The 24497-nt window shown below is 42.5% G+C and overlaps 1 protein-coding gene across 1 annotated transcript in view; it reads right to left on the minus strand.

The window, feature by feature from the left end:
* Positions 1-23409, minus strand: part of SLC17A8 (solute carrier family 17 member 8) — a 51247-nt gene extending 27838 nt beyond the window's left edge. The window contains exons 1-2 of the mRNA XM_079935995.1: positions 22792-23409; positions 4765-5017 (exon numbers count right to left, since the gene is read on the minus strand). Coding sequence (XP_079792121.1) covers positions 4765-5017; positions 22792-22892 — 354 coding nt within the window. The 5' untranslated portion in view covers positions 22893-23409. The remainder of the gene's footprint in view (positions 1-4764; positions 5018-22791) is intronic.
* Between the last annotated feature and the right edge of the window lie 1088 nt (positions 23410-24497).

Below are 24497 nucleotides of genomic sequence, written 5' to 3' on the forward strand. Positions count from 1 at the left end.
CTGGGCCCTAAATCCAATGATGTGTCCTTGTAAGAGAAAGGCAGGGGGAGATTTGAGACCTAAGAGAAGGTACACAGGAAGAAGGCCATGTGAAGACGGAAGCAGAGATTGGAGTGATGCTGCCACAAGCCAAGGGACGCCTGGAGCCACCAGAAGCTGGAAAAAGCAAGGAAGGATCCTCCCCTAGAGACTTTGGAGGAAGTGTGGACCTGCTGACACAGATTCGGACTTCTGGTCTCCCCAGATATGAGAGACTAAGTTCCTATTGTTTTAAGCCACCATGTTTGTGGTAATTTGTTACAGCAGCCTTAGGAAAGTAATATAGGTATTTAATATATTGGGGCCAGATTATCTCATTTGATCTGTAGAGCAGGCCTTTTATTCCCATTTCACAATAAGGCAATGAGGATTAGCAAAGAATTGCTAGAAATGCCAGTTCCTGGCTCCCTACACATGTTTCCTTCTAAGAGGATTCTCTTCCTCCCCCAGAGCCATGGGCCTCTCCCCTGTGACCGGACACCTGAGTAGAGGGAGCCAAGGCATGGGATGGACTCAGCCCACCTGTCTCTCTCTCTCTCTCTCTAATCTGAACCCAGAGATTCTAGTTAGACAATACTGAACACTTGAATTGAAACAAGTCCCGCTGGAGTCAGGGCCAAGTAAGTCAGCTCCCCAGCAAGGCAACGACTCAAAGAACTTCAGCTTTGGAGGGCAGTGAGAAGCCATGGAAAAAGAAAAAAAAAAGAACTCCCCTGGTGGTCCAGTGGTTAAGAATCCGCCTTCCAATGCAGGGGACACGGGTTCAATCCCTGGTCGGGGAACTGAGATCCCACGTGCCATGGGATAACTAAGTCCATGCAACGCAACTACTGAGCCCACGTGCTTGGTAACCCACGCGGCAACTAGAGAGAAGCCCGTGGGCCGCAACAAAGAGCCTGTGTGCAGCAACTAAGACCCGAAGCAGCCAAAAATAAATATTTTTTTAAAAAGGAAAAGGAAAAAACAAAAACAGCAGTCCATGGAGAGACCTGGGAGAATGGAGCAGACTCAGAGAGAAGCAGATGCGAGACACTGCACAGCAAGCAAGTTGGAGACTAAGCTAAGGATTTCCTAGCTCCCATGAGGTCCAGCTCCACTCTGCCCTTCCTGGCTCCTTTTCCTCCCCACAGTAGGGTACAGCCTGAATTTTAGTCCCACCTCAGGCTGGGCTCCCCTGTCCAGGGTGCAGACTGCACAAACATACACAGCAGATTTGCTTTCTGCCCTTCACTTTCGTGAGATCCCCTATAGCCCCACTGTAATTTCCTTCTTAACTTCAGCTGGTTTCCCTGCAATTCTATTCTTTGCAACCAGCAATCCCTGACCAAGACAGAAGGGCAGCTTGCTCAAGGTCCCAGAGCTAATAAACAACAGAGTCAAGTGTGAAACCACGCCTGGCCAATTCCAAAGCCCAATTCTTCTTAACCCTACAGGGCTCATGATTCATGAGAAGGAGTTTGGGTTTTTCCTGAGGGTAATGGGAACCAATCTCAAAGTTGCTCACACTTTAGTCATGTATTGCTCACCACATGCCAGACACTGTTCTAAGTGATTCACGTGTTTTAAAACTCATAATTATTAAACTAAAAATGATTACTCACACATCAACTAAAACTACCCTTTATACCACTAATAGAATATATGCCATTTATTTGCAAGACCTACCAATTCACACTGCTTACTTCTCTCCCTCTGCTGAAAACGAAGATTTTAAAATATCTCAGTGCAAAATACCTAGTTTTTCTCCCATAAAACCAACCAAACAAATATACCAGCCATTGAGAGCCTTTTGTAATATACTTAGTGAAATCTTTGTCCTTGGGTTGAACATGCTCAGATGATTTCTAAGCTTTGTTCTATTTGGATAAGAGAGAAATGGCCTGCTATAAATTGGAACTTCTGAAATGCTACTAAACTCCTAGTTATAAGGCCAGGGAAAATGATGTAAAGCATATTTTAGATCTTAATCAGTTTCTCTGAGACTCCAGAAGGCAAAACCATAGAAACTAGAGAGCACGCACAGCATTGTTCCTTAAGTTTATCAAAATGTCTTTTCCATATACCTCCAAGCAAATTCTGTTGACCTAGGCCTATCTTTTCAGGCAACAAACAACTGCAAACCAGCATATCATTTTGATCCGGGCCTCAGCAGACGAGTTTAATTAGCTGCCCTTGCTCACAAAGGGCGGCCAGAATGCATGTGATACACATCTGCAACCTCACTAATATACATCATTCTTTATTTTTAAAATACATGACATGCCCCCTCACACCTCTACGGCCCTCCCTCCCCGCCTCAAAATAAACAACCAGGATATCCTTTTAAAACAGATTCAGCTGTGGCATCAAAAAGAGAATGGTTAGAAGAATCTCCATGGTACCCTTTTCTTCTGGCAGAATAATCTCTTAGCTAAAAAGAAAAAGGAAAAAAAACAATAAACAAAAAACCTGCCGGCCAACTAAAGACTTCTTTTTAATGAATTGAAATCAAATTTTCCCAAACCGGTGCTTGACAGAAACTGTTCCACGTAATGCTGGAACAGTTTCTGTCAAGAGACAGATGTGGCATGAAAGAAAGCATTCTGCAATCAAGTCCAGGAAACAATGCACTCCACAGCTCCCTCTTGGAGATTCTCATAGGACACGACACAGTAAAGGCTCCCAGTTCATAAGACACCTTCTTCACAGCACAGCCTACAGAACAATGATTTCCAGACACCAGTTTGGAAAATTCTGATCTAAATGTTTCCCCAGGGCTCCCCTGGTGGGGCAGTGGTTAAGAATCTGCCTACCAATGCAGGGGACACAGGTTCAAGCCCTGGTCCGGGAAGATCCCACATGCTGTGGAGCAGCTAAATATGTGCACTGCAACTACTGAGTGTGCGCTCTAGAGCCCACGAGCCACAACTACTGAGCCTGTGAGCCACAACTACTGAGCCTGTGTGCCACATTACTGAAGCCCATGCACCTAGAGACCGTGCTCTGCAACAAGAGAAGCCACCGCAATGAGAAGCCTGCACACCGCAACGAAGAGTAGCCCCCGCTCGCCGCAACTAGAGAAAGCCCCCGCACGCAGCAACGAAGACCCAACACAGCCAAAAATAAATAAAATAAATACATTTTAAAAATAAATAAACAAATAAATGTTTCCCCGAATATGGGCAGGGACCAGAGAACTATTAGATGTCTCTCTGCAAACAGATGGATTTCCACATGCGTCACTCCTGTGTGTGTGTTCAATACAATGAAACACGTATATGTTGGGCATCCACTGGGCATACATTTTCATTTTATTTTCCCATAATTTCAATCCTTCTCTAGGCCTACCATTTAGAAAACAAACCAGATTTTATCTTTCCAGTGATTCATAAAATCAATACTATTTAAGTGACATCAGAGTGTTTAAAGCATTTAAGTGCTTATGACTACAACAGCCTTTGAACTGGGCCTTCTGCTTCCACTCACTCCAGTCCCAATCCACTGGAGATGACTGGCTGGGCAGTGATCATTCTGGAGCATGGATTTGGCCATACCACTTCTTTGCTTAAAGCCCACCCCTATCTCCCCTCATGGCTTACCAGGCTCTGCAAGACCTAACCCCACTTTACTTGCTGCCTCCTTCTCTTGACGCTCACCCCATGCTTTACCTTTTTACCGGGGTTTCTTAACCTGGAGTCCGTGGATGGAACCATGAGGATCTATGAACTCGAATGGGGAAAAAGCAGCATCTTTATTTCCACTAACTAAACTTTAGCATTTCCTGTAATTATGAATGTAGGAAACAAACCCCAGTCATTTATCAGTACCTGTGATTCTGTGACTAGTGGAAATTATAAATATGTTCATATCACATGATGGTTGTTGCTGCTATCTCAAACTATTGCTTCTCCTTCAGACTTCAAAATTACAGTAATTATTAGACCCATTGCTAGAGTTTGTCATCTTCATAAAGAAGCCCATATGCTTCTATATCACAAATTCGATTTTTAAATATTTTGGTATCTTTATTTTATTTTATTTTTTTGCTTTATTTTTATTTATTTATTTATTTTATTTTTGGCTGCATTGGTTCTTCGATGCTGCGCGCAGGCTTTTCTCTAGTTGTGGCGAGCGGGGGCTACTCTTCATTGTGATGTGTGGGCTTCTCATTGCGGTGGCTTCTCTTGTTGCACAGCACGGGCTCTATGTGAACGGGCTTCAGTAGTTGTGGCATGCGGGCTCAGTAGTTGTGGCTTGCAGGCTCTAGAGCGCAGGCTCAGTAGTTGTGGCTCAATGGCTTAGTTGCTCCATGGCATGCGGGATCTTCCCAGACCAGGGCTCAAACCCATGTCCCCTGCATTGGCAGGCAGATTCTTAACCACTGCGCCACCAGGGAAGACCGATATCTGTATTTTAAAATGATGGGTTTTGGGCTTCCCTGGTGGCGCAGTTGTTGAGAGTCCGCCTGCCGACGCAGGGGACACGGGTTCGTGCCCCGGTCCGGGAAGATCCCACATGCCGCAGAGCGGCTGGGCCCGTAAGCCATGGCTGCTGAGCCTGCGCATCCAGAGCATGTGCTCTGCAACGGGAGAGGCCACAACAGTGAGAGGCCCGCGTACAGCAAAAAAAATAAATAAATAAATAAAATGATGGGTTTCCTTTATAATCCTATGTGTTTTATTTTAAGAATTTAAAACATTAATACAGCCATGGCTGAAAGAACTCCCACCATAGACAGACACTGACCTGAATTTCCGGTTTTCCATCAACGTATATAGTGTTGTTGTTGACCATTTCCACAATGGCAACTCCAAGGTTGCACCGAATCCCAAAGGAAATGCAGAATCCCAGCCCGCTCATGATGGCAATGATGTAGCGCTTGGGGAGGCCACAGCAGTGGCAGTCACAGAGTGGGGGGCTCTGCTTGGATGTCTGCACTGGCCTTCCTTCTTCATTCAGCTCAATGTTACCTTCTTCCTCACTGGTCCCATCAATTTTCCTACAGTGGAAAAAGAGAAAGACCAGGATTACGGAAAAAAACAAAGTGTACTACAAAAGAAGAAAAAGTGTACCAAGAAAGAAAATAGGAAACCCAGAGTAGGATGCAGCCTGCATTTTTTAACATCATCATCATCATTATTACTAAAATAAATTATAATGGCTAAAATTACTGATATTCTGGATATCATATTCCACCTTTATAGGCATTAAGTTGTTTTAATCTCATAACAACCACATGAGGTAGATCGTGTTATCTTGTCCTTTTCTACATGAGGAAGCTAAGTCATCTATGGTGGGATGCAAGCCCAAGTCCAGAGTTTGTGTCCTCAACAATATGCTTGGGACTTCCCTGGTGATGCAGTGGTTAAGAATCCACCTGCCAATGCAGGGGACATGGGTTCAAGCCCTGGACCGGGAAGATCCCACATGCCATGGAGCAACTAAGCCCATGTGCCACAACTACTGAGCCTGTGCTCTAGAGCCCACGCACCACAACTACTGAGCCTGAATGCCACAGCTACTGAAGCCCACGCACCTACAGCCCATGCTCAGCAAGAAAGAGAAGCCACCACATTGAGAAGCTCGTGCACCACAATGAAGAGTAGCCCTCACTCACCACAACTAGAGAAAGCCCACACACAGCAACGAAGACCCAACCCAGCCAAAAATAAATAAATAAAATAGATAAATTTATTAAAAAATATATATATGCTTTACTGAACTTCCTGCTGAAAGAGTATCCATAGACTTCATCCACATTGCATGACCCAGCTAACTATTATGTTTGACCTTAATTTTAATGTCACTTGAAGCTTGCTAAAAAGATATACAGTAGAAAATTAATGCAGATGTTTTTCTTTCTTCCTCTTTTTCTAAGTCTTAATAAAATACGAGATGGAGGTAGGGAGACACATTTTCTATCACAGCACACAACAAACTGGTTGTGTATCCTTTCTTCCTTAGGTGGTTCTTCTAAGGAGGTGATTCTCTGACAATTTTTAACCAGATGGTAGGATTTCTCACTGAGTTCTATAAATTCAGATTATGGTATATCTATTACAGTAAATTTACTCCCTTCTTTAAAGAAAAGAGTAATTGGGCAAACTGAACACAATCTGTCAATTATAAAAGGAGCTGTATGCATCCTCTCACATATTGTAACCCTTCTGAGGACGCCCAATTAAGTTCCAAGTCTTTGTAAAAATAAGCAAAGCTTATACGTTTTCCTGAGTATCATATTCACTAATAGCTAATACAGACCAGACTGAAACACAAATAATTTGCCCACCAATTCACAGAAGAGATAATCTTGGTAGCTTTTTATGACTCAAGCAAATGAGGTTAAAGTACATGTAGAGAGAAGCAAATGTACTGGATTTAATTCAGTTCATCAAATATTTATTGAGTGCCTACTGTGTGTCAGGCACTGTGCTGAATGTTAGGGAACAATAAAGAAGGGGACATGGTCTTTGCCCTTCTTGAGTTCTTACGCTGTTTGGAAAGAAAGACACATACACAAGCAGCTATAATTGCTGGATGATGTAGGTTTTGTTGCAATCAAGGTGAAGAGCAATAGTAAAACAGGAAAAAGAGCTTTCATTTTCAATGTGTGAGGTCAGAGTGGTAGCTTAATAAATGTGCAAGAATATGGAAGTAATCAGAAGAGAACTTCAGCAACCTCCCTGTGTACCTATCTACCTACCTGTATTTATGCTAATTTGTTCTTCCTTTGTTCTATGGTTGTCCATGCTTCTAGCTAAGGCCAACCTCTCTCCCTGGGCACTAGATCTCATTGCCTCTCATCTACTCAAGGAAATCCCTACCCCATACTTAATCAATTATTCTTCCTCTCTACTAGATCATTCTTATTGTCTACAAATATGCTCTTATTTGTCCCACATTAAAATTTGAAGTAAAAACACTTTCTCTTTCCGCTACTCCCCTATTTCTCACCTTCCTTTTATAAAAAAAGAAAACTTGGAAGTCACTGTCTTCACTTCCCTTTGTCCCATTCTCTCTTGGACCCACTCCAACCAGGTATCCCCCAACCTGTCCACCAAAACTGTTCTTCTTAAGGTCATCAATGCCCTCCACGTGGCTCAACCCAAAGGCTATTTTCAGTCCTCACCTATTCAACCTATCCGCATCACTTGACACTACTGATTATTCTTTCTTCCTTGACTACTTTGTTTCCTTCACAGAAACCACACTCACTTGGTGTTCCTCCTAATTCCCTGACCACTCCTTCTGTTTTATCCCTTAAGCTGATTCCCTACTTCCTCAACCTGTAAACACTTGGATACCCAGGACTCAGTTCATAGATCTCTTTTGTTTTCTATCTATACTTTCTGCCTCTGGGCTACAGATACCATGCATATGCTGACAGATCCCAATTTTCATATCTAGACTTATTTGACATCTTCTTGGACACACGATCAGCATCTCAAACTTAACATATCCAAACTGAGTTCCCCTAAAAGGAATTAATTTCCCATCCCAGGTAATGACAAGTTTGTTCCTTTGGTTGCTCAGGCAAAAAACTTGGTGACATCCTGGATGCATTTCTTCTCCAATCTATGTCCAGTCTAGGAACCAGTGTCCCTTAGTTTTAATTTTTACTCTTCTTTTTACTTAGCTGTGTGACTTTGGTCTAGTTAACCTCTCTGGGCTTCAGTTTTCTCATCTGTAACCTGAGAATTATAATAATAGTTTCTTCTTCATGGGATTGTTCTTAGGATTGCCATAAGTGAATTATTATATTAGATCATTTAGAACAGAACTTGACACATGTGAAAACTCAATATATGCCAGCTATTTTTATTACATTAATCTTCATAACCATTCAATGAGTCCACTCTGCTGGGCTGAGCATTAATGCTATTCATTGCCATTTATATTGATGTCTAAGAGTTATTTGGATCATAGAACTGTTTATAATGTGCAGCCCCAGTGGTCATCATGAATTTCTGGCATCAGAACATATATAATTTGAATAGCATGGAAAACTGATGATCTAATATTGATACATCATTATAATAATATTAATATTCACTAAAACATGGATAATATATAACAACTACACTAATATTTGTATGAAGCAAATTCAGTTCTTTCCCTCTGCCCTTTCCTCTCCCTACACTTTCATATAATGATCTTATTCTATGGTGAGAACAGCTCAGTGAGACAGGAAATCTAATGCTTCCATTTGACACAAATTATAACTGTAGTTCAGAAAGCAAGAGTGGATTGGCCAAGACCACAGAGCCAGTAAAGGGTAGGGGCAAGATGTGAAGCCTTTCTCCTGCCTGTCCAGCCAAGTTCCCTTTCATGTGAGTTTCCCAGCTCACCAGGCTGTGTTCTGTCTCAGAGATCTTCCTGAGTCACCTTGTCATCTCTTACTTTGTAGCCCAGTCACCATGGATGACCCAGTAGAGGAGAATATTTAAGAGAAAGGGCTCTGGAATGAGAGAAGCTGAATGCTGTTTCACCCATGTGCCAGTTTTGTGACTTTGGCTCTAAGTTACTTGACCACTTTAAGCCACAATATTCTGGTATTAGTTTGCCAGAGCTGCCATATCAAAGTACCACAGACTGAGTGGTTTAAACAACAAAACTTTATTTTCTCACTGTTCTGGAGGCCAGAAGTCCAAGATTAAGGTATTGCCAAGCTTCCTTCTGAAGCTTCATTCCTTGGCTTGTAGATGTCTGTCTTCTCCTTGTATCTTCACATCATCTTCCCTCTGTGTATATCTGTGTCTCTCTGTGTCCAAATTTCCTCTTCTTATAAGGACACCAGTCACGTGGATTAGGGTCCAAACTAATTATCTCATTTTAATGTAATTGTCTCTTTAAAGACCCTATCTCCAAATACATATTCCTCACCAGGGATTAGATGAAGGCTGGGGGCTGCAATTATTGGGATACTACAAATTTCATCTGCTGATGTTTTTATATATATGGTAAGAACTTATTTACTGTGTAGTGTGTTTAAACATTTAAGTTTTATGAGCTAGTTCCTCCTTTAGAAGCTGACTATTCAACTTGTTCACTTTTTCCGTTTTTATAATAATTATCAGGTTATAAAAATAAGTTTATACTTTTGTGTTTAATCTGAAAGTAAGAAGCAGAAAAACTGCCTATAATTGCATAACATGGAGATAAGTATCAATACTTCAGTGTAATTCCTTCCTATCTTTATTAAAAATAAATAAACTGTTTTCCAGCATACACACACAAAAAAAGTACCAGGAATTAGGACTTCAACATACAAATTTGGAGGGGACACAATTCAGTTCATAACAATCACCATCTCTAAAATGGGCTAATGATCATAGCTATGTCATAAGGTTGTTTTAATGATTAAATGATATGATGCATGTAAATTATTTAGTGCAGTGCCTGGTACATAAAAGAGCTTTCTATTAATACATGGTGAGTAGTATTATTATTACTATTAATAAAATTGTTACCATTCACAAGCTTAGCATCTCTCTATATGCATGCAGATGCTTTGGATGAAAAGTAATACAGACTAACGTTCTCAGGCACTGTGGGGTCTTGAGGAGCTTAACTGAAGACAGACCCAGCTGCTGTGCTCTGAGTACACCAGGGCTTTGGCTCGAGGACCACACTGTCACAGGCTGCTCTCCAGCAAGCACGGAGCACAGCAGTGATTTAAGGCAGACCCTTTCCTGCAAGAGGCAGGACTCCCCAGTGGCCTTGCCAAAACTTCCTAGTACCGTGGTGGAGTCTGAGACTCTTCCTGCCTAAACTTTCTTCTTTCCCTCTCTCTTATGCAGATAGTGTGGTGGTCTGAATGCTCTCCCAGGCTCCCATAGCTCCTTCCCCTTTTCCCTCAATAAATCTCTTGTGCATCTATTCCAGTTTTAGCATCTGCTTCTTAGAGGAACCAACACAAGCACCCTCTGAGTGCATGGTGCCACCTGGGATGTCCTAAGAGCTTCCAGAGGGAGGACACAACAGCATGGGAGTAGATTTCCTTCAGTTTCAGTTTCTCTTGCCTGAAGTGGCAGCTGAGTCACCAGGCTTCACGTGACCATGGGACCAGGAATGAGCATGGGTCAACAACTAGAGGAAGCTCCAGAGTTGTTTGTGACTCCTTTGCACATCCTGGGTGTGGCAGGAGGGGCACCCCTATATCAACTGAAACTTCACTTCCACCAGAGTTAGATTTGATTTGTTTTAAAAACAGAAAAATGGTGAGACATTACTTGTACAGCCAAGTTGCTCGGAGAGGAAGATTCCAAACTACCTCACCCTGCTTAATAGAACAAACCAGACTTTGTGGCAGTCAGTTAACCCAGGTTTGGTTGCAGCTCTGCCACATATATACTAGCTGTGTGACTTTGGGCAAGTAGCTTGGCCTTTCTGAATCTCACATTTCCTCATCCGTAAAATGAATATAATATTTATCTCACAGAGCTGTTGTTCAGATTAAATGAGCCTACAATACCAAGAGGAAAATATTACCACCAGTAAACAGGTAGGTATTGCTTCAGTGTTAGGGACTGTACCATCCCTGATCCTGCCTAAGTGTTTTATACTTTCCTCTATTAGTGCACTTATCACATGGAGTTAGTTATTTGTTGTCATCAGCACAGTAGGTGTGGAGTAAGTATGTGTTGATTTGAGAACATGAATGAATGAAGTTCTCTCCGATAGATTGTGAGCATGTTGAGGGCAGGAGCCATTTCTGCCTCATCTTTATTCCTAGGGCTCAGCATGGTGCCTGGACTCATGAATTCCTAGTCAACTGAATGAAACTGAGGGATCAATTTTGGGCATCACTCCTGACTTACAGCTTTTACAGACAGAGGTGAGCATCTATTCAACCCTGCCCAGTGACAAGCTATTTTTTTTAAAGGGGTTTGGGGTTAAAAGAATAAATGAGAAAAAGGAACTCCCTTCTTACGAAGTAGAGGACTTCAATCATGCATAAGTGCTGCTTATCATATTTGGTTTTCTATTGATGTTTGCCTGCAGCTGGTCTTTTAGATCAGAGAATCTTCATTCTTTCTAGGGTGACATTCATCGCTGCTGTTTCTCCAAATACAGATAGCGCAGTCTGTGGGCTGGGCTGCTAGCTCTTTATATACTAGACAAGTACAGGCCCACGGTTCACAAAAACAACTGTCCAGTAAACAATCAAGCCCCAGGATTATAATTGCTTAAGATATGCTAATTGGCCTTTAAGTACCTGCAGAAGTATACTTCCAATTCAAATGTTCCAGTAATCATTGAGATTTGGTTTTGTTTTGCAGGTAATGAGTTCTATATATGGAGCACAAATTGAGTAGAACTAAAGATCATTTTATGACTTTAAAAAGTTTATTTACTTACTCTTTTTTTTTTAAGTTTTTTTTTTTGATGTGAATCATTTTTAAAGTCTTTATTGAATTTGTTACAATATTGCTTCTGTTTTATGTTTTGGTTTTTTGGCCACAAGGCATGTGGGATCTTAACTCCCTGACAAGGGATCAAACCCGGACCCCTGTCTTGGAAGGTGAAGTCTCAACCACTGGACCAGGAGGGAAGTCCCTTTATTTACTTAAATCCTAACCCCCAGCATCTCAGAATGTGACTGTATTTGGAGAAAGGGACTTTAAAGAGGTAATTAACATTAAATAAGGGCCCATATGGGTGGGCCCTAATCCAATATGACTTGTGTCATTACAAGAGGAGGAAACCTGGACACACAAAGAGACACCAGGAGAGCACATCACCAGAGTAAAGGTCCTGTGAGGACACAGAAAGAAGGCAGCCATCTACAAGCCAAGAGGAGAGGCCTCAGAGGAAACCAAGCCTGCCAACACCTTGATTTTGGAGCTCCAGCTTCCAAAACTGTGAGAAAATAAGTTTCTACCCAGTCTGTGGCACTTTGTTTTGGCAACCAGAGCAGATTAATACAGTATTCTAATTTGATCCAAAGGCTCACATTTACATTAGGTTGTTTTTCACATAATCATCGAGCTGCTACTCTACTGGAAGAAGGAAGTTGAAGGATATTGACTACCTTCTACACTGCAGGCACCCCATAAGAGAGAGAGAGGGAGAGATCTTCAAAACAATCTTGAGAAGTAGGATTTATCCCCATCTTACAGCCCAGAAGACCAAAACTCAAAAAACAAACAAACAAAAAACCTTGCCCAGGAGTCACGCAGTGGCAGTGGGTGAGGTGAAAACATAATCCAGATTTGATATCAAGCCTGATCCTACATAGGAACTAATCAGAAAGCACCTTAAAAATATTAAGTGCGTCACCTAAATAGATGTGTTTTAAAGGTTCTAGAGAAGCAGTACTGAAGAGGGATTAAGAGAAATACTGTATGATATCACTTACATGTGGAATCTAAAAAATACAACAAACTAGTGAATAAAACAAAGAAGCAGCAGACTCACGGATACAGAGAACAAACTAGTAGTTCCAGTGGGGAGAGGGAAAGGGGGAGGGGAAATATAGGGGTAGAGGGAAAGAAGGGATATTATGGGATTATATGAAATCATGTGTGTGAAACTTTTGAAAATTATAAAGCACAGTAGAATTTAAAGAATTTTTCATTTAGTTAAAAAAATCAATTAAAAAAAAGAGACAGGGGCTTCCCTGGTGGCGCAGTGGTTGAGAGCCCGCCTACCGATGCAGGGAACACGGGCTCGTGCCCCGGTCCAGGAAGATCCCACATGCCGCGGAGCGGCTAGGCCCGTGAGCCATGGCCGCTGAGCCTGTGCGTCTGGAGACTGTGCTCCGCAATGGGAGAGACCACAACAGTGAGAGGCCTGTATACCACAAAATAAAAGAGGCAGAACATGCTCTGTAGTCAGGCAGTCCTGGTCCAAAGCTGAGTCTGGTGTTTATTAGCTGTGTAACCTTGAGCAAGTTACTTAACCTAACTGGGCCTCAGTTCCATGAATGGAGGATAGAACTCTTGTGAGCACTAAATAAGATAAAGTTTATAAAGCACTTGATAAATAATCGATAAATGGAAACTTCCAAAGGAAGGAGGAGGGACTTAAAGTCTGACTCCCAGAGCTAGGTTAGGATTTGAAATGGGATCTCATCAGTGTGGCTTTCAGTGCTCCAGATTCCAAAGGATCTCAAGAAAATGCACCTGGTCAACTCCCACCCAGCCAATACTCTCACAGTACCTGTTTTGGTATATTTTTTAAAGATATTATTTGCCTCTTCCAGTAGACTATAAACTCATAAAGTCAGGAACCAAGTATCCCTAGTACCCAGCATAGTTCCACAGATTTTGAGGTGTTAACCTCTGCTGTTTTTGTTTTCCTCCTGGAGTTTCACCCTTTCCTGTCCCCTCATAAAAGCAGAGAGTCAGTACGCCTTACCCAATCAGGGAATGATAAGAAGGGGATAAAGATGGTGGGGCAGGAGGATGTGGAACTCACCCCCCGCCCCCACCTTACCCCATGAACACGTCATAAATACATCTACATGTGGAACAATTCTCACAGGAAACTGGCAGAAAGACTCCTATACAACCAAGGCTGAAAGAAAGATCCACATAGGATCGAGTAGGAAGGGAAGACAAGTGATCAAGTCAAGACCTGTGACCCAGGGAGGGGACTCAGAGGAAAAGGGAGATCACACAGGCAGACATATTGGGTGCCCCAGTCCTGGAGTCCAACACAGGGAAGACAAGTCTTCTTGGCTGGTTGGAGGTCCGGTGGGAAAATGGACAGCAGGGAAAAAACACTTAGACTCTATGCTTGCTTATTCCAAAAGCCTAAGCTACAGTGACGAAGCAACAGCCCAATGGCCACATCTGGCCCATAGACATGTTTTTTGTATGGTATGATGCATGTATAGAGTTTTGGGTTTTTTTTTCCAGTATTTGGATGAATTGCCAGAGTTTAAAAGTCAGGAGATTGCTCCAAAAACAAACAAACAAAAACGCTTGGATTTCTGGCTTATTTTGAAAACTGAAAGTCTGGAATTATTAGGTCCACATTCTCTCATGGCTATAATTGACTCTCCTTTTAACTACAGCCCCCACCACTCTCTATTGTCACCCCAACACTGAGCTCAGTTGCCATTTAACATTACACCAGCACTGTTGCTTTCCTTAAAGTTAAGAGGAAAGGAAAACATGTTTTGTACTCATATCTCTATCAGAAGAAGAAAAATAAAAACTAGACTATGAACAATCATAAGAAGTAGACAACCATCATTTATGGTTGCCCAATGTCTAACTGCCACTTGATATTTTGAGCTCTGTCTTACCAGCAGAGAAAACTACTTTTCCTATGCTCTCTTGCAGCTATGATGCTAGCTATGACGCGGACTCTGCCAAATCAGAAGTGTGTGTGTGAGATTTAGGTGCCAAAGGAAGTAACAAGAGGAGGATGCAGTATGCAGGGGAAATGGCAATGCAAATGGTGACACATGCAATGGTGGAGGCAGCTGGTTCCTCTGTGACTCTGTGGCAGAATTCTGGAACATAATTAGTACCTAGAGACAAGCATTGGTAGTGGCTTTGTTTTATCTAGAACATTCTAGTGATATGACATAATATGTTCTCTGTTGCCTTTTTACTGCAGGTAGAGTGTCCAGATCTGGTCCTCCCAAGGAATCTGAAAGCTTACTAACACGCTTTACTAAATTTCATTCCACCTCAGCTAGAGTGGATTCTCTTGACTACAACGAAGAACTTTGAATGACACCGCATAGTTCTTTGTGGAAGTAGAGACTATTTCTGTGTGTTGGCATCTAAAATGTGTCTTTGTCATAAAATACAATGTGGCCTGCTTCACTCTATAGGTACTGAGTCTATGGTCCTAGCACTAACCTTGAAGAAGCACTTAGAGGACTTGCTTATTGTAAAGATATTTGTGGGAAATTGGGGAAAGAGAAAATAAGCCCTAGATAAGGAAATCTACTGCCAGACTAGGAGAAGATAAGAGGTGGTTAGAAGAGAGAGGCTAAGGGTCTAAAAGCTGAAGGGTCCTGTGTCCTGCTGCTTGGAAAGACCCCTGAGGTGGGGAGTCCTTAAGAGAATGTCGTTCTAGGAAGCAAACCCTAAGAATGAGATCTTAGAGTTTGATAGCTCACTAACTGGTTGGGAGTGAGGACCCCAACACTGGTGGTAGGTGAGTGTTGATAGTTCCCAGTATGCGGTACCAGTGCAAATGCTGAGACTTTCAGCTGTGGTGAACTGGGCTGGGATACAGGTGGAAGGGGATGCAGTGGTTCACGCAATATCTCTGGTACTTGGGAGGTATAGGAGAAATAGCAATTTCTCCACAGAGTTGAGTGGCTATTGTTAAATGCCACTGATGCTCTGAAGAAAGAAAATAACAGGATTGGGGCAATCAATTACCAATTTAAAAGAAAAAGTGAGCATCTGTCACTTCCTTGTCAGCCTTTAAAGAGACCCTCATCTCCTGCAGTTGGAGGGCAAACAAAGTTGAAGATCAGGCACAAGACTTCATTGTAAAAATGGCAGAATCCCCTCTGGGTGTGGGCTGGACTTAGTGACTTGCTTCCAAAGAATAGAGCACGGGAAGAGAAGATACCCGGCAAACACTTCCTTAGCCAAGCAATCAAGGTTAGCATCACTAGTGATAAGTTATGTTGATACAACGTACCCCTCCCCCATATGATGTGATGAGAAAAGCATTTCGCCTTTGTAGCATTCTTCCTAAAAACTCACAATCCTAGTCTAATCATGAGAGAAATATCAGACAGCTCAAATTGAGGAACATTCAACAAAATACCCAACCAGTATTCCTCAAAACCGTTCAAGTCACGAAAAACAAGAAAAGGCTGAGAGTCACAGATCAGAGGAGACATGATGACTAAGAGCAGTGTGGTATCCTGGATTGGATCCTGGAACAGGAAAAAAGACATTAATGGAAAAACTAATGAAATTTTAATGAAGTGTTGGAGTTGAATTAGTAATGCACCAATGTTGGTGTCTTAGTTTTGACAACCGTTCCATAATAATGTAAGATGTTAATATTAGAGGAAACCAAGTAAGGAGTAAATAGAAAAGTTCTGTACTATATTTGCAACTTTCCTGTGAATCTAAAATTATTCCAAAACAAAAGCTTAGTTTTAAAAAAAAATAGCAGAACTCCAGAGAAGGTAGAATTCTGAGGCTGGGGAGGTCTCTTACACCCAAGCTGAGATCCTGATAAGAAATGGCACCCTAAGAACTTGGGATGCTAGGATACCCGAGTGCTGGGTTAAAGGGTAGATGCACTTGAACATCTAAAGCCCTAGATTCCTCTGAACCCTCTGGATCTGCAGATGCAGCCATGCTTCTTTTTGGAAGACAGATGTCCCTCCTCCTTTTACTTGAAAACTAGCCTCAAACGGAGCAGGTGATTTATGAGATGACGCTGATGCTCTTCAAGATCTGCTCCCACCTCCCTTTCTGACCACCAGACCGATAATTAGCCCCGAGTTCCAGGCTGGAAAAGATTAGGCAAATATTGGGTGTGCCTGCCAATGAAGGGAGGGGTTATACACCAAGAAACAAGCAGGATCTGACTAACATTTACCAGCAGGAAGCAGAAAAGTATGCCTGGGGATGGTTTCTGAACATGCTGGCTCTGAGGGAGATGTAGGGGTAATAAAATTGGATAAGGAAGAGTTTGTCAATACGAAGGTTAGGTTGAATTATGTTGCCCTCAAAGGATAAGTTCAAGTCCTAACTCCTGATACCTGTGAACCCGACCTTACTTGGAAATGGGTTCTTTGAAGATGTAATCAAGTTAAAACAAGGCCACACTGGATTACTGCAGACCCTAATCCAATGACTGGTGTCCCTATAAAAAGAGGGAGCTTTGAACACATAGACAGAGAAACCCAGGGGGAGAAGGCCACAGAGGCAGAGACTGGAGTGATGTGTCTACAAGCCGAGGAAGGCCAAGGATTCACCAGCAACCACCAGAAGCGAGGAAGAGGCAAAGATGAATCCTCCTTCAGAGCCTTCGGAGAGAGCGTGGCCCTGCTGACAGCTTGAGCCTGGGCTTCCAGAACTGTGAGAGAATAACTTGGAGTCACCAAGTTTGTGGTGTTTTGTTACAGCAGCCCTAGGAGACTAATGCAGGGGGCATTCCCCCATGACGCAGGATTTAACATCCTGGCAAAGGCCAAGAAAATGACTCTAATGAGCTCTTAGTGTGGCTCTCGGAAGCTTAGACAAAGTAGAGATGCCAAGAGGAGGCTGATGACTTTAAAAACATAATTGTGCATTAATTTCTAGTAATCAGTGCATTGTGGTCAGAGATTAGGGCCGCTATGATTTTTTAAATAACTTGAGAGCTTCTTGGGGTTCAGTAATTGAGCAGAGCACATCTTTGAAGTAGATTTGACTATCAGTGACTTCCTCCTTTCAGTCTGACCATGAGTGAATTCCCCCTGTGAACAAGAACCCGAGGAAGCCAATTTATGGCAAAGGAGGTATCTCAGAGGTACGTGACAATGGGATCCACCGGCTCTACCACATAACTCCCACCTTCCAGGAGCTGGCTACTTGCCAGAGCGGAGGAAGCCTTTTAAAGAAGCAGCTGAGGCATCAGCTTAGAGATAAATTTCTGTGAGGATAGGGTGCTACCCTTCTGGGTGCAGTATATTCCATAAACCAACAATTATTGTATGGTACTCTGCCCCCAATAGGTAGAATACATGGGTCTGAGAAACAAGGGGTTAGAAGCAGGGGTGGCCCCACTAACCATCATTCCTGGTAACCCACTTGAGGGCTACCTCATCTCTTCAACTTTAGGCTCTGTGGATCCAGAAGTCCTAATCCCGAAGAAGAATTCTTCCACTTGGGAATACAATGAAAATCCCATTAAGTATATGGCTATGACTGCTGCCCAGTCATGTTGGGGTCCTCACACCAAGAGCAAAAGGGAAGGCCAGGGGTCACCACTGTAGCAAGGGAAATTGGTCCTGATCCGCAGGATGAGTTAGGACCGTTGCTTCATCACAGGAGCAAGAAGACATATGTTTGGCATTCAGGGCATGCACTAAGACGTCTCCTGATATTGCCTTGTCCAGTGTAACTCAAATACAGCAACCATAACTGGTAAGGGTATGTTAACCAGGGCATTAGACCCCTCAGGGATTGAGGACTGGATCAACCCACAAGGCAAGTTAACAGAAGTGAGGGGACTCGAGAACGGGTGGGAAGGAGGGACCAGCCAGAGCAAAGAGAGCTAGTGCATCCCACCAACTCTTCTCCTGAAGGTTCCTCAGGAATTATGACCACAGGGTCTTGGAGAAGCTGGACCTGGATGGAGTGAACTGAATGTGAGAAGCAAGTGGATCTGTATGGTGCAATAAGCGCACAGCCCAGGTCCCTTTTCTCAAGCCAGCACACTTCTACAGCTGCTAATCGCTTGCAGCTGCTCACTTCTTAGGAGAACTGCCCACCACTACATGGCCTCCATTATAAACCTCCATCCCTGCTGGGGTACCCACAGTCAATGACTGACTGATGCAGAGACATAAAAGATTGGTTCCTTTGCTCAAAGGGACAACCCAGTGCCAGTTATGCCCCAGAGCTTTCCACTGTGACCTGGTCCCTGTGCGTTACCTGAGATCACATCTCTGCTTCATTTTCTCCTTTCCTATCCTGCTTTACTCCCTCTCTCCCAATTTTTCCAGGAAGAGCTCTCCTCAATAAATCACATCCAGACACACACATCCCAATGTTCACTGCAGCACTATTTACAATAGCCAGGTCATGGAAGCAAGCTAAATGTCCATCAACAGAGGAATGGATAAAGAAGATGTGATACATATATACAATGGAATATTACTCAGCCATGAAAAGGAACAAAAGTGGGTCATTTGTAGAGACGTGGATGGACCTAGAGACTGTCATACCGAGTGAAGTAAGTCATAAGGAGAAAAACAAATATCATATATTAACACACATATGTAGAATCTAGAAAAATGGTATAGATGATCTTATTTGCAAAGCAGAAATAGAGACACAGACGTAGAGTACAAACGTATGGATACCAAGGGGAAAGGGGTGGTGGTGGCATGAACTGGGATTGACATATACACATTATTGATGCTATGTATAAAATAGATAACTAACCTACTGTAAAGCACAGGGAATTCTACTCTATGCTATGTGGTGACCTAAATGGGAAGGAAATCTAAAAAAGAGGGGATATATATATACGTACAGCTGATTCACTTCACTGTATAGTATAAACTAACACAACATTGTAAAGCAACTATACTCCCATAAAAATTAATTCAAAGGAAAAACCAAAAGCTGGCACAGCAACGGGTCCAGGGAGCTCCAGTAAGAGTACAGAGTGTGGCTGGAGTGGGGTGAGGCAGGCAGTGAAGGTCAGAGATGAAGTCAGATTTCTCAAAGTCCTACAGATCATGTAGGACCTTGAAGGCCATTGAAAGGACACTGGCTTTCACTCTGAGTGAGGTGGGAAACTGGGTGAGGGGCAGGCCTTAGTGGTGAGCAGGGGAGAGATGCTATCTGTTTTAATAGAATCACCCTGACTGCAACCATGGGAGCAAGCTGCCTGAGGTTGTGCAGGCAGAAAGTAAATGATGTCACGGCAATTGGAATCCAGGATCACCTGATCTCAGAGCCTGGTCTCACAGACTAGCCTTTGTCTATGGAGCAGACAGTGCACGGCTGGTACATACATTCAATACACAACCGCTGAATGCTGAAGATGTACACAATACAGGGATTGGTACCATCATTTTAAAGGGGAGATATGAACACCTAAAAGGAGACCAGACTCTCGCTCAGTCTCCCTTGGGGAAAGCCTTCCATACTATAACTAATTAGGATAAAAGCGCATGCTTGCCTGAAGATCCAGATGTTGCTGGCTACTTTGCAGCCCAAGTAAGTCCCTAAGCCTAAGTGAGTGGTTAAATTTCAAGACAGCAAGTGGGAAGAACGGACAGTTGATTAGAGTGCAGCATAGTGTAATGATTAAGAATGGTGGGCAGAAATGTCTGGTCTGAAACCCAGCTCTGCCACTTATAAGCTGTGGGCAATTTACTTAACCTCTCTGTGCCTCAGTTTTCTCATCTGTAAAACCGTGATTATAATCAGCCCTACCTCACAGGATTGTTAATAGAATTAAATAATTTCACGGTACCTGGAACATACTAAGTGTTTATTATTATCATTTATTACACATAAGCAATTAGAGGGTACTCATATTATCATCTAAGTTGAAAAAAATCTGTATATCAGTTTTTGGACATGAATTTCCAAATGTAATGCTGTCTATCTGTTCCAATACTGGACGGTAAGTGAATGCATCATCTTTCTTCCTACATTTGAAAAATATTATTGTACCTTTAGCTGATGAATTGTTCAGCTGCTTCTTATCAATGACTGTCTTTAGAAAGATTAATAATGCCTGGCTCTAATCAGCCCCATGTGCAAACTTCAGATGCTTTCCTGTACATCTGCCACTCCCCTGAACAAGAGGAACACTCTGTGATCAAAAAACATCTAAAAATGCCATCTAGATGATGATCTCAGTCTTAAACATTATTAGACATTTATGATTTATACTGATTGCTAAGTTAGAAAGTCAGGATTTCTAACTTCCCAATATTCCTGCCCCTTACAAAACAGAAAACAGTTCTTTAAGGTCTTTTTTTTTTTTTTTTTTTTTCCACATTGGATTCCATCAACTGGTTTTATGTAAAAATCAATGAGGGGAGGGAATGTCCATTACAAGCCAGGCTCTGGGCAAGGCACTTTATATATAATTATCTTATAGACTTGAGGTTAACACCAAGTGCGTGGCAGAGCTGTTTTTGTTGGAGGAGCCCTAATTCTGGAGCGTTGCTCAAAGACCACTAGAGCTGAGGATCCGTCAACTTAGATGGACGGCCAATTAATGCCTTTTTTTTCCCCTTCCTTTGCCAATCGTGTCTCTCTAGGGATCAGTGAAAGAAGAGGTGCGATTTGGCTTTATTTATTCTAAAAACATTCATTCTACAATTATGACAACAATGATAGTATCTAGCATTCATTTAGTGTATTCTCTGTCTCCAGAACTGGGCTAGCTGCTTTTTTATTGTTCCATGATGCAGTTCTGAGGAAACTCTTCAGAGTCCTAGACATATAACTTAATTTGGGGTTGAGGTCACACAACTTGGAAATTACTAATTTTGTTATATCCCTAAGTAAACCAATCTGGTAAACAAAAGGATCTTCAAGTTTGCGATCATCCAATCAAACACAGTAAAACCAGCATTTAGGATAAGTCCCTTACTGAAAAAAGTGATTAAATTTTAAAAGACAAAGTTGGAGAAGAACACTCCTAAGTACTTTTGGTTGAGTATTTTATAAACTAAGGCACAGAGTTTGGTGATTGTAATGGTGACTAGTCCAAAGTCGTGGTTTTTATTCCTGACTTTGTCAGATTCCTTTGTCATCACTTGAATATGCCAATTAAGCCACTGTGCCTTCCTTTTGCATTTTTAATCAAATGAACACCACCAGACAACGTTACCTGGGAGTGCTCAATGGAAGGATAAAACACTCTTAAAAGAATAGGTTATTGTAATCATTTCCTATGTTTGGCTGGTTTATCCTGCTGTCACTGAGGTAGGTTTTCATCTATACATGATAATTCAGTGTAGTTCTGATGGAAAGTTTTTTGTTTTTAATTACCAAAATAATAAGGTGCCCAACCCAATTCTCCTGCTAAGCTCATCAAGAGTGATACAATGGAAAATTTAATACTGACAGGAGGCCTTGTGTTATAAAATACAAGAAGTGGAATGAATCTCAGTGTGCCTAGAAATAGTCCTTCAAATGCTAGTTTTTAAATTTAACAGAAAACATAGATAGAAAAGTTAAAAGGAGATGCTAGGTGGCATTTTTCACTTACCAGGATTAGAAATAATCATAAAAAACCTATCAAGGATATTTTCACATTTATTTATGTCAGAGAGATTAAAGGAGTCATTTTACCTTGCACATAAGGACTGCTTATTAATTCATCTGTAAGACCTAGGAAGGCATTTACTATGTCTACTTTTAAAAATCACAAATTAAAATATCACATCATTTCATTCATTTATGGCAAACTCTCTTCCAATGGTAATATATTTTACTTTTTAAAAAAAAGATTTATTTTTTGGTTTGGACAAAAACATTCAATTCAATGATAGTACTTAACACTTTCCCACTTAATCATGTAAGATTTTCTGCTTTAAATACTAATTTTTTAAGTTACTTTCTTCACACCATTGTGTAATTATCTTTCTCTTTGAAAACTACCCAATCAAGAACCACTTTATATAGTTTATATTACAAGCTACACAATTTGCAAATACCTAATTTTCATTTATAGTGAAAAATGAAGTGAAAACTTCTTAAAAATTTTTTCAGCTCAGAGCATAACCATATAAAGTGGTTCCTGATTTTGTTATTAGTATTGAATTAACATGAAACATTATCTCCCTAAATCTTTTCTAATTCAATGCCAAACACACAATAATGCAATATTACCATCTCCAATAAGTGCTAATCCTACTGTATAAGCAGAATGTTTGTCTCGATGTTTTCCTAATTCAACCTTATCGTTTTGATGCATCCTTTCCTCTAGGCACATAGTCTGTTGGAGCAAGAAGGGGCTCCAGAAGCCCTTTAATCTGACCCACTCACTCCTTTTTTAAATGTGGCTTTAAAAACATGAGGCACACTCTTTCAAACACCAGCAATGTGAAGCTACTCAGAAAGAAACCTAAAGTTTGCATTCAAACTTTACCTTTGTAAAATCCCCAACGAATCCCCCACAGCATTCTTCACTCCTTCCTTTCCAGGTTTCAGAAATTTTTCTTTGAAGGTATCAAATGCTTTAAAAGGCATTTTGAAAAGGGGGTATCTCCAAGCCGTCAACAGTCAGTCTCGGAAATTGTCATCCTTTCTCATTTCCAGCGTGGGGACCACTCTGCTTTCCTCGATGAACACCTGGAAGTCAGTTCTCGTACAGGTGACTACTAAAAATCAAAAAGAAGATGAAACCCAGCCCAAATCTTTCAAGATGAGACAATACCCCCTGCCAAAAAAAGGAGAGGCCAAGTGGTGTGTGACCGGGAATTCGGCCCCTCTCAGCTCCCAGCTCAGCAGCAGCCTGTGGTGCTGTCTCAGGCAGCCACTCTGAGGCTAAGCACAGCCCGGCTCCTGCCCTGGGCTGCAGCTGGAGAAGCTAAAGTGGGCTCCAGCCCACGAGGTGTCCCGAGACCAGCGACAGCATCTGCAGCCTATCTCCAGCCCCTCCTGCTGCTTCAGACCACATTCCCCTCCTGGCTCACTCGGCTCAGCTGTGGCTTTCCCTGAGCGATCCTTTCCAAGGTGATGCCATAGTAACCAGGACAATACCTGCCCCTCGGTCGCTGGGGCTTTTAATGCGCTCTCAGCCAGAGCAGGCACCCAGGGCGAAGTGTGTGAAACATTCACAAGTCCTCTGCTTTTCTGAGGTCTGGCCCCTAAGACAGGCTCTCAGCGACCACATTATGGCCTCTTATGCCTCTCGAGGGAGGCGTGAAACACTTTTTCTGTGAGACACCAGTATGGATGTGGTCCTTGGAGGAACACTTGCACTTGAGGAGGCTAAATGCAAAACCCAGGCCACAAACCTCTAGGAGGGCATTTATCTGGTCCTGATCAACAGCAGGATCACTCAAGTTGTGGTGTGTGAGTGCCACTGGGACCACTGAACTGAAGATGACTGAGCAGGTCCTAGAACCTGCTTACTGCTCTTCATCCTCAGGATAAGTCTAAATTCTTTACCATGGCACACAAGGCCCTCTGTGGGGCTCCAGCCTTGTTTCTTGTCACTCAGCTCTTTATGTCAGCTTTTCACTGAATTCAGCAAGCTCCCTATCACCTCTGAGGTTTACTCAGACTGTAGCCTCTGTCTGAATAACTCTCCTCACCCTTCATCTGGGAAATGTCGAGGGATTCTTTTTTTTTTTGTGGTACGCAGGACTCTCACTGCTGTGGCCTCTCCCGTTGCGGAGCAAAGGCTCTAGACGCGCAGGCTCAGCGGCCATGGCTCACGGGCCCAGCCACTCCGCGGCATGTGGGATCTTCCCGGACCGGGGCACGAACCCGTGTCCCCTGCATTGGCAGGCAGACTCCCAACCACTGCACCACCAGGGGAGCCCGATGTCAAGGAATTCTTAAGTCTCACAGGGATATCTCTTCCTCTAGAAACCCTCATACACAAAGTTAGGTATCCCTCCTCTGTGCCCCCAAATCACCTGTCCTCCAAGCCAATAGGATCTGGAATGTAGTGGTATAACATAAATCATTGTTGGAGTAGAAATAGCACGTGTTGCTCCCACATTGATAGGCGGCAGGATGACCCCTCCATAAATGATGCCGCCATGAAGAAACAGCCTTCATCTGTGAGGCTCCAGGGCTCCAACCCCCAGCCTGCAGGTGACTGGCAAATCCTGTGCTTTAGAC

This window comes from Stenella coeruleoalba (genome assembly GCF_951394435.1).
Source record: "Stenella coeruleoalba genome assembly, chromosome: 11".
In the NCBI taxonomy this organism is placed as follows: Eukaryota; Metazoa; Chordata; class Mammalia; order Artiodactyla; family Delphinidae; genus Stenella; species Stenella coeruleoalba.